Source organism: Empidonax traillii, unplaced genomic scaffold (genome assembly GCF_003031625.1).
Source record: "Empidonax traillii isolate 1590-97213 ecotype Southwest subspecies unplaced genomic scaffold, ASM303162v1 scaffold992:size1346157, whole genome shotgun sequence".
Classification (NCBI taxonomy): Eukaryota; Metazoa; Chordata; class Aves; order Passeriformes; family Tyrannidae; genus Empidonax; species Empidonax traillii.
Window position 1 is genome coordinate 673,004 of NW_020956185.1, and position 9,938 is coordinate 682,941.

At 40.3% G+C, this 9,938-nt stretch overlaps 1 protein-coding gene across 4 annotated transcripts in view; it reads left to right on the top strand.

Annotated features, from left to right (window-relative positions):
• The window catches only part of ANO1 (anoctamin 1), a 77,447-nt gene extending 67,741 nt beyond the window's left edge, over window positions 1-9,706 (top strand). For all 4 annotated transcript variants that reach the window (XM_027903704.1, XM_027903700.1, XM_027903701.1 and 1 more), the window contains 6 exons: window positions 270-415; window positions 1,599-1,751; window positions 3,280-3,332; window positions 4,934-5,118; window positions 6,275-6,380; window positions 7,331-9,706. In XM_027903704.1, the coding sequence (XP_027759505.1) occupies window positions 270-415; window positions 1,599-1,751; window positions 3,280-3,332; window positions 4,934-5,118; window positions 6,275-6,380; window positions 7,331-7,591 (904 nt within the window). In that variant the 3' untranslated portion in view covers window positions 7,592-9,706. The remainder of the gene's footprint in view (window positions 1-269; window positions 416-1,598; window positions 1,752-3,279; window positions 3,333-4,933; window positions 5,119-6,274; window positions 6,381-7,330) is intronic.
• Window positions 9,707-9,938: the final 232 nt, after the last annotated feature.

The window sequence follows — 9,938 nt, forward strand, 5'->3', positions numbered from 1 at the left end:
CAGATGAAAAGTGCTGGGCAATCTATTGCTTTCCTGCTGGTTAGCAAGAGGTGTCATGGTGAACAAGTGATTCGATTATTACCATATTTTAGTGCCTGATCCCTTTGATGTATACTTTTATAATATACACCTAAAATACTCATAGCATATTGCGGCTCTTGCACAGTTCTTATGAAAATAAGTACAGAGCTTGTCGTGCCTGTTAATGTGAATAACTGAGAAATGAGCAGAGAATGGGATTCTAACCGAATCATTTCCACTTCCCTCAGAAAAATGAAGAAATTCATCCGATACTTGAAATTAAAGCGTCGGCGTTCTTTGGACCATGAAGAGCACATGAAAAAAAAGCAGCGTTATGAAGTGGACTATAACCTGGAGCCTTTTGCTGGGCTCACCCCTGAATACATGGAAATGAGTGAGTGAGGTGGAAAGAAGGCATTTTAAGCCATAATTATTCTGACTGATTGGGATGGGGGGCAGAGCATTTTGAACTGTAGATTCGGTGGACGTGAAGATAACTTAATTATTGACGTGTACGGTCTTGGATTGCAGCATGTTTCAGCCAACCCTGGCTGCTTGAGGGCTGGATTGTGCTCCCTGCTGTTCACAAGCCCTTACTTTAGCACGATATTGTGGATGTTTTCTTTCAAGCCACGTGACGTGTCACTGCCAAGTTTCAAATGCAAATGATTACAAGTGGCATATACTTGAGATTGTGAGGCATATTTTATTACCAAGCTCCACCCTATATTGCAAATAACTTAATTAAGGTTTGATAATTTCCACACCAGAGTCTTTGGGTTTTTTTCTGAAATCTGGTCTAAATCTGCTGAGAGAGAGATGTGTCTCTAGGCCAGGTTGTACTCAACAGATCACATTTAATTTATTTTTTTTTCAAGTAATGCATTATACTGAATTAGACAAATTAGAATATGTGTTGACCTTGATGTTCAGAGTACTTGAAACAGATGGAAATCTAATGCTACAGACTAAGAGGTCATGCTGTCAGCTCCTAAAAATAAGAAAAGATGCAGTTACTGAGATCAGCATTTGGAAGTAACAGAGGAGGAGAAGGATGGGGCACTGGCAGTGCCAGGATGAACATGACATCAATGCAATATCCTCAGCAAACAAAAAGCAGATACATCCCAGGTATCTGGGGTGTATCCCAGGAAGCAAGTTATTCCCAGCAGAGGCAGAGAATCAGTCATGTCCTTTCCAAAGCTTCCAGTGGGATCGGTGAAAGCTAAAAACATGCCAGGTGGAAAATGGCAAGTTTGGGTAGAGCTAACACTGTTGCTACCATAACCCCACTCCCTCAGGTCATACATGTGCCGGTCTTGCCCATGGAAAAATTGTTTTAGGAGCTTCCCCATCCTTGTGGTTACTTTTCCTTGCGTTTTTTGTAAGGTGGCAACGGGCCCTTCCATGCCTGAGTGGAGCAGCTGTCATGCAAACTGTACCTGACACAGAAAATGGGATTTAATCTCCCAGAACTTGTCATCTTGTCAGAATTCGGGGGATGGCACTGATGTGGTGATGGAAGCATTTGGTAAATACTGCCCACGGGCACTGAAAGGGTTTCTTTTCATTTCCAGTTATCCAGTTTGGGTTTGTAACTTTGTTCGTTGCGTCCTTCCCTCTGGCACCTCTGTTTGCCTTATTGAACAACATCATTGAAATCCGTCTGGATGCCAAAAAGTTTGTGACTGAGCTGAGGAGACCGGTAGCAGTGAGAGCAAAGGATATAGGTAAGTGCTTATTGCTATTGCATCCCTGTTTGTTTATTCCTGGATTGATGGCAGGATGTTATTGTGCTGAGTTACTTTCAATAACAGGAAGATATTTATAGGAAAATTCAAAACATTAGACTGTGGCTTAACTGTGAACTGCCATAACTCTTCGAGGTTTTGCTTTTAAAATAGGAAGACTAGAGCTTTAAATTCAGATTAATATTTTATTAGGCAAGCATTATCACTTTTTAAATCAAAATGATCAATGCAGTGGCAAAATATCTCGCATGGCTCTGCACAGCAATGATCCTTCCCGGCAATGCAGTTTTCTTGTAGAAGCAAAAATTTCTGCATTTAATAAGTCTGGACTGGCCTCAGAAATACCCTTGGGAGTGAGAGGAGATTCAGAAGGCTGTGAGTAAACGTATCCCTACTCAGCAAGAACTTCAGAAGGGTGAAAGCTGCAGTGAATGTAGCTGGAACAGGGACAACAGACCAGTCACCCCTTACTGGGAAGCCTAACAGCTCCAGGTGTATGTATCAAGGAAGCTGTTTTTCCCAAATGTTGGTTACTTATGACTAAAAAGGTCATTAAAATAAAAATAGAAATAAAATAATTGTCTTTATTACAGAACTGGCCAACGAGAGCAGGAAAGCGTGTGGTCTGTTGCTAAACTCAGGGTTCATTCTGCTGTTGTACAGGCAGAGCTCTTCCTTGGGCTCATCCTTGTGGCCTGGGATCACCCTGGACTTGAAGAACACATCATGTTTTGCTGTGTCTTTGCTTTGGGGATGGTTTTTTTTGTGGTTGCCTGATTTGATGCCTTGGGTTGCTGGTGGAGATGGTAGGGAGGGTGTTGTTGGTTTATTGACTGTGGTGGGGGTTTGATTTTTGTTTCTTTTTTTTTTTTAATTTGTTTCGGAGAGGGTGTTAATTGCAATTCATTGCAATTCCATCACAGTCTTGTGGATGAAAAAACCTCATTCCTTTCAGAGACATCCTAAAGTGAGACTGAGAGGGCCACAGACAAACCAGACGAGTTTTTTAGCACAGGGATTGTCAGGATCAGGAGAAAGATAAGGTCCCACCTGCCTAAGGCAGTGGGTAGCCACAAACAGAGGTCTATCCCTGCTTCCATGGACACTGTCATACCTTTTCCTGAAGTTCTGTACTCTGCCCAGGCTGGTTTGTGTGTGCTCTGCCAGAAAGCCAGGCTGGAGGAGTCTTGCAGGGACATCATCCTGTGTAAAGCCACCTACACCTGCCTTCTATGCCAAGCATTCCTCTCTCACACACACTTGCCTTCCTCTTCCTCAAAGAAGCTTTCAGCTTAAAAAAAAAAGGTGCTCAGACATAGCTTTGGACGACAGAGCTGGGCTCCCTTTGCTTACAGGTCATTAAATCAATTTCTTATCATTTTTTTCTTTTTTTTTTTTATTTAAAATATAACTCCAGTTCGGGTGCTCTTAACACTGTTAACTAAAAATGTAATTTATGGAATTTTAAGGACTAGAACAGAACTTACATGTTTGCCTCTTCCCTCAGGAATCTGGTATAACATCCTCAGAGGCATTGGAAAGCTTGCTGTCATCATAAACGTAAGTAAATCAGCATGAACAAAACTTGAATTCAATAGGCTGGCTTTTCCATTCTGCTCCATTAGTTTGATTTTAGCATAAATCCCTTAAATCAAGCGAAAGTGTGTGATTTAGAAAGTTTTGGGACTAGCAGAGAATTAGTTGCAGTGTTTATTTTAAAGTTGTGATAGTAGTAGCAATAATGTAAAATAGTAGCTAGTCGTTGCAGCTTCTCTCCAGAATGTTTTCATAAAACAGCTTTGCCTTCAAACAAATAGGACCACGGCTGCTTACTTTTGCTCTTTTGAAATACTTCCACTAAGATGATATATTTTTTAACTTCAGTGCTATTCTGGGTCTGGTATGGGATGAGAATCAGTTCAGCTCCTCAGAGCACAGTGCCCCTCCATTGAGAATCTGCCCATTGCTCCCACTTCAGAGTGTGTTGAAAACTCTGAAAATACTTTTTATTTCAACATCAGAATCCGCATCCCAGCCCTTAGAAAAATTTAGCACACCTTAATATATTAATGTATGTGCTTCTCTGGTACTTTATAGGAATATAATCCCACAGTGATCATCCTCCTTGCACCCCAGCTGGGGAAAGATGAAAACAAAAGCTGTTTGCAATGCAGCAAACCAGGGGCTGTGTAGGGCTCATGGCCACATGTCCATCAACTCACTTGGGGTTTTTTTTTTTACATTATCCAGACTGGAAATCCCTTCAGTTTGCCCCCAGGGGTCTGTTGGGCTGTGGCAAAACCATTCTTTTGGTTGTTTGGTCTGCTGCCTTAGTTTGTCTTTTTCTTTGGAAATAATTTCTCTCTGTTTTTCTCTTTCCTTCTGTGTAGTCTCTTTGTCAGTGTTATTTTTCCCTCTTTGATCAATGTACTATTCCTCTTTACCATAAAATAAATAAAACATTTTGTACCGTGTTTGTTCCCCATGTACATGAGATTTATGCCACTGAGAATGTTTCATAATAATGATAAATGAGGAAGGGTAAAGTTATGGAGAACTCAGCCAAATTGGCTGTTGTGCGTTTTCTGTGCAATGTTTTTGAAAAGAACCATTTTAAATAACCAAATTAAATGCAATTTTTGTGACCTCAAAAATAAAACTGGGCTCTGTCTGCTCATCCTTTTATCCTGATGGAGTCAAACACCACACACAATTAATGGCCCTTTTGCAATGCAATGAGAACTTGAAGGGTCGATTCGCTGTCGGTTCTTTGCAGAACGGGAAAAGCGCTTGGAAATCAATCAGTTGGACCTTGTGGCAATGCACCAGAGACAAGCTGTGACTGGGGCAAGGGGAAGGACTACTGTGTTAATTCTCCTCTGGTGCTGGGGGTGCAGCTGCTCCATTCTCTGGGGGGCTCAGATCACCCAGAGATATCTCAGTTGGCGTGGAATTCCTCCATCTGATGTGCTGCAACCCAGAAGAGCAGAGCAGTAAATATCACCATATCACAGTAAATATCAGCAGTGAATGCCCCATTTTTAGGGCCCTGTAGGCTGCAATGTCCCCTAAGTTGCATGACTTGTTTGGGCAATTAATGAGGGTATTGTTAATGAAGCAGTGCCTGGATATTGCGCTCACTCTTTACTCTTGTGGCTTAGGCATTTGTGATCTCATTCACATCCGACTTCATTCCACGCCTCGTGTACCTGTACATGTACAGTGAGAATGGCACCATGCATGGCTTCGTCAACCATACACTATCCTCTTTTAATGTCAGCGATTTCCAAGCAGGAACAGCTCCCAACGACCCCCTGGATCTTGGCTACGAGGTCCAGATATGCAGGTACTCCCTTGAATGATAACTGATGAGAAGTGTTTTCACAGCCGGCTGGGAACGGGGCAGATTTTTAAACCCCTTGCATTTTCAGTTCCTCTTTAGCACCTTGGTGGCTTTTATATCCGTTGTCTTGAACATCTTGGCTTACGTATTAAGCAATCACAGAGGCTGAATATGAATTACTGCTTCTCTTCTGGGAAATGGAGATTAGCATTAGTTAAATTCACTGTTTGTCCATGCAAAGAGAACAAGGAGGAAAGAGATGTTCCAGAGGAGTAAAAAAAAAAAAGAAAGATGACTTTCACATATAGTGAAAACTTACAGAAACTGATCAGGGGGAAAAAAACCTCACCTTTATAAACATAATATTTTATATTTATATAAAAGAATGTTTATATTTGTGTATTTATATATATATATATATATCACATTTATATTTATATTCTTTATATATTTGACAGTGCAAGTTAATTGCTTGCAATGACCTTTAAACAGAAAAAATCTCTCTAAGATGAAAGGGGAAAAAAAAAAAACCAAAATTGCATAAGTATTACCTTTGCTTGCTTTTACTTTCTCCTGGTTCCCTTCTGGTGCTCTCTGGGCACAGGATGAATTAGGCTGGCAAACAGGTTTTAGCACAGAACTAACTGAACAGCAGTGTCAGTGTCACGGTCTAAAAGCAAAATGCCAAGTTTATTTGCTTTCTAATCCCAGCCACTTTATTCTTGCCACTCCGTCCGTTCTTTGGTATTTCAAGGACTTTTAAATCATTTGAAAGTATGAGGCCCAAATTCCATCAAAATATTGACAGGATGCTGTGGTTTTAAACTGTTTTTTACTGAGATCAGTATTTTTGCCTTTAAAATCAGTCTGAAAAATAGATGTTGTCCTTTTACCTACGTTAAAACAAAATAAATCATCTGAGCTGTGTATTTGACTCCATCTTATGAAAAATTGATATTACTTGTACTAATCAGAGGGTATTAAGATGGAAGACCTTTAAATTGGAGTAAAGCTTGAAGGTTATGGGAGACATCATGCTGTAATAGTGAACTTTCTTTTAGACAGTTCCACTTATTGTTTGAGTATTTGGTATGAATTATTAATCCCAGTGCTAAAATTTCTGAATGACATCACCGATTTACCGAGTCTTGTTTTGCAGGTACAAAGATTATCGAGAACCCCCCTGGTCTGAAAACAAATATGACATTTCAAAGGATTTCTGGGCTGTCCTAGCAGCAAGATTAGCCTTTGTGATAGTTTTCCAGGTAGGTTGCGCTGCAGACCCTTGGGAATACGTCATTAGGCCAAAGAAATATCTTCATTCACAGTTGTTTCATTGAAAACGAAAAGAAATTTGCCCATCCTCATAACCCTCTTCATACCACCAACCCCAGTACAGGTATATCCTCAGTGCAGAAATGCATCCCCAGGGATTCCCTGAACTGGTTTGATGCAGAAGAACTTAATGACCTCAGAGAGCAGCAAAGTACAAGGCTGATACTAATTAAGTCCCACCAATTTCTCCCATAGGACATCAACAATTTCAATGCAGCAGCATAAATTTAATGCAAAATCATTTTTAGAGCTAGCCAAGAAATGAAATTTCCAAATTTTTCCCAGTTACAGTTTAAGTTGCACGTGAACAAGAAGGCAAAATCTTGTAATTTGTCCTTAAATGACATTACTCAGTCACAACAGTGACACTGGTTATTGTGACACAAGTGTTTTAAGTTTGCCTTATCTGAAAAACTTGTTTCAAAAATTTATTGGGGTTTTTTTGGATAAAATATGTATCTTTTTGTGAAGGACCTCCCTTTCCTTGAATCAAGGTTTTTAAATCAGAAACATTTGACTGGAGTGTATTTTACAAGCTGTCACCACTTTTTACCTCTTCCATTTGCTTCTGCCTTCCTGCTGCAAAACTCCTGAGCTGTTTATCACTGCCGGTATTTCCTTTGGAATTCTCAGTGGCTGTGACAGTATTCATACATAAATCACAGAGATCTGAGCCTGAGGTATTTTTTTCACCTCTAGCACGAGCAAGCAGTTGAGGTGAATTTGGTTCAGCACCAGCCTTGTGACACGCAGTTGATCCCAACTCAAATATTGTCCTTTCTTCATCCTTCCTCCTTGAGTACACCAGAACCAGCCCCCTTTCCCCACAGCCATCCTTTCATTTGACCTTGCTGACATTTTCTCACAACTTCATTTCCAGAATCTGGTCATGTTTATGAGTGACTTTGTGGACTGGATTATCCCAGACATTCCCAAGGACATTAGTCAGCAGATCCACAAAGAGAAGGTTCTCATGGTGGAGGTCTTCATGAGGGAAGAGCAAGGGAAGCTGCACATGCTCGAAACCTGGAATGACAAGGACAAGAGAAAAGGTGAAAACTGTAACAATCACAGCCCCAGACTCTCCAGGAGCCACAGTGGCAGCTTGTCCTCCTGCCATTCCTATCCTCTGGATGTGTAGAAGAGGAGGGAGCTGAGTATGTCAGGGCATTCCACAAGCCACAGAGGGCAGGACTCGAGTAATGGACAACCTGGTGCATGTTGAAGGATGCGCTGCCATTTCACTCCCATCTTTGTGAGAAATGCCCTTCTTGCAGGCATGGAGGACCACGTTCTATTTCTGGTAATGTTCTTTTTCTTTTGCACAAGCAGTAAATGCAGGGAATTTTTATATTTCATCGTTAGATACCACTCTTGTTGTTGGTGTGCATTAATAAATGCAGGTACTTAGTACATCTTGCTAGAGATACTCTCTGAGAATTTGACCTTAGCCTATTGATTAACTAGTGAAGTAAAGGTAAATTTTGAATAATAATAGCAAGTTAAGATATTTTTGGAAACCCAGGTTTGAAGGTCCATGGGGTAACCAGATAAATTGTACACAAAATCAGCTCTAGGGTGGAGAGAACCCACTTAAAGCCTCCCAGACTGACTTGCTTTCCAAGACTGGGTTTAGCTCTGTGTCTGAAACAAGCAGAGCTTTAGTGTCACACCAAGTGTTTAGGGCACTTGTGGCAACTTGCTGTGTATCCAAGACCTCCAGAACCATCAGGAAAGGGAATTTGGAAAGTCCTTTTTCACCACTGAGCGACTGCTGTGGATGGAGCTACCCCGGTGCCCCAAGCTGCAGTTCCCAGCAGCTCCTCTCTCATGGCCAGGCAGCAGCAGCAGCAGCGGCAGCAGCAGCAGCAGCAGCAGCACAATTTTGGGATCCTCCCAGCAGGGAGATGATCACAGAGCATTTTGTGAAATGCCCTGAACTAACAGAGCACACGTGGAGCTCCAGTGACTCACACTGCCCTGCCCAGTACTCGGACACTGTTGTTGCTGAGGAAATCCCCTTTTCCCTGTTTTAGCACATCCCTTTCCCAGCCAGATTTCCCCCTGTAGCCCTGTGTCCTCTGCAGGAGAAGGGAGTCTGCACCCCAGTTTCTCCCACAGATTTTTCTGCTGTTGAGTGGCATTTCCCAGAGGCTGTGCCAGAGGAGTGAACCCAAAATGTGTACTGCTCACTGTCTTCAGTGGAAGTTTTGCCTGCACTGGGGCTACAGGACCAGACCTTCAGTTAGTTACAGGACTCTTCTTTTGTCTTAAAATAGTCTATCTTTTGTACAAGGAGCTTCCTTAAAGTATAAGTGTAAAATCCTTACTTACCATGCCTAGTTAAACCCCATCAGTACAACTCTTTTTAAGCATAATACATTTTAGTTTTGCTTTGTCAATTGATAAACTGCACTTCCAAATAATATTGGTGCAATTAACCTGATTTCTTTTATTGCTTTGTCTTGTCCATGGCACTTGCATTGCAAATATAAAACTGAAAAAGAAAATAAAAAGGAAAGATTTCTTTAGAGTCTAACTACTGTATGGTTTGTTAAAAAACCAAACGCCGAAAGACTGTTTTCAAGAGAAGTTGGTTATTTCTTTTTTCCTTTTCTTTTTTCTTTGCCAAACTAATTTAAAGATTAATGCTAGAACTTAAAAAAAAAAATGCCATATTTAGCTTTTGATATATTTATTTGTTTTAAAGTATGTGATAAACTTGATATTTTTCTGTAGTCTGTCCAAAGAAGGTACCAGAAGAGAAATTATGTGGAAGAAAGAAAATGGTATTAACCAAATATTCTTGAAGCTTATTTAAAATATTGATCCAACCAAAGATTTTTATTAATAAAGGGCTTATATTTTGTTAACTCTTGTTTCTGTTGTATTTTGACTTGCAGGAATGTCACTATTTTTAAAATTTGTAACTTATGGTAGTTTGTTGCTGGAGGGCCAAATCCTGCCTGATTTATTCCCACGTAAGTGTTATTCCTAGTAGTGAGTGTTTACCAGATCAGGCCCACTGACTGCAAAAGGACTGTGAGTGGGAATAATTCAAGCAGAATTCTGTCCACACATCTTGTTGAAAACATGTTCTTCCTCTCATTCCTCGGTAACCCAAAAGATCCAGAAGAAAGACAAACCTGAACTACCTGTTCTAAAGAGAAATCTTAGGGAACGTCCTTGAAGGGGGATTTAATCTGTAAATACTCACCTGAAAGTACTCCCAACTTAATACTGACATTCCTGTAAATGGTAGAACTATATCCTGAACACATACTTAGCAGAGTTTTTCATTATTTGCTGAAATCATTAAATAGTAACAGTTGCTTATACTTTCTTTTGTACAGTAAATTGTTTGAAATGGAATTTTGTATATAAAAATCTGTATTACTACTTAGATATCTATAAAATCCTTTCATGGAATCATTTTTTTAAGAAAAGCAAATATATACTAAATCTGTTTTATTTTGGTTTCAGTTTTG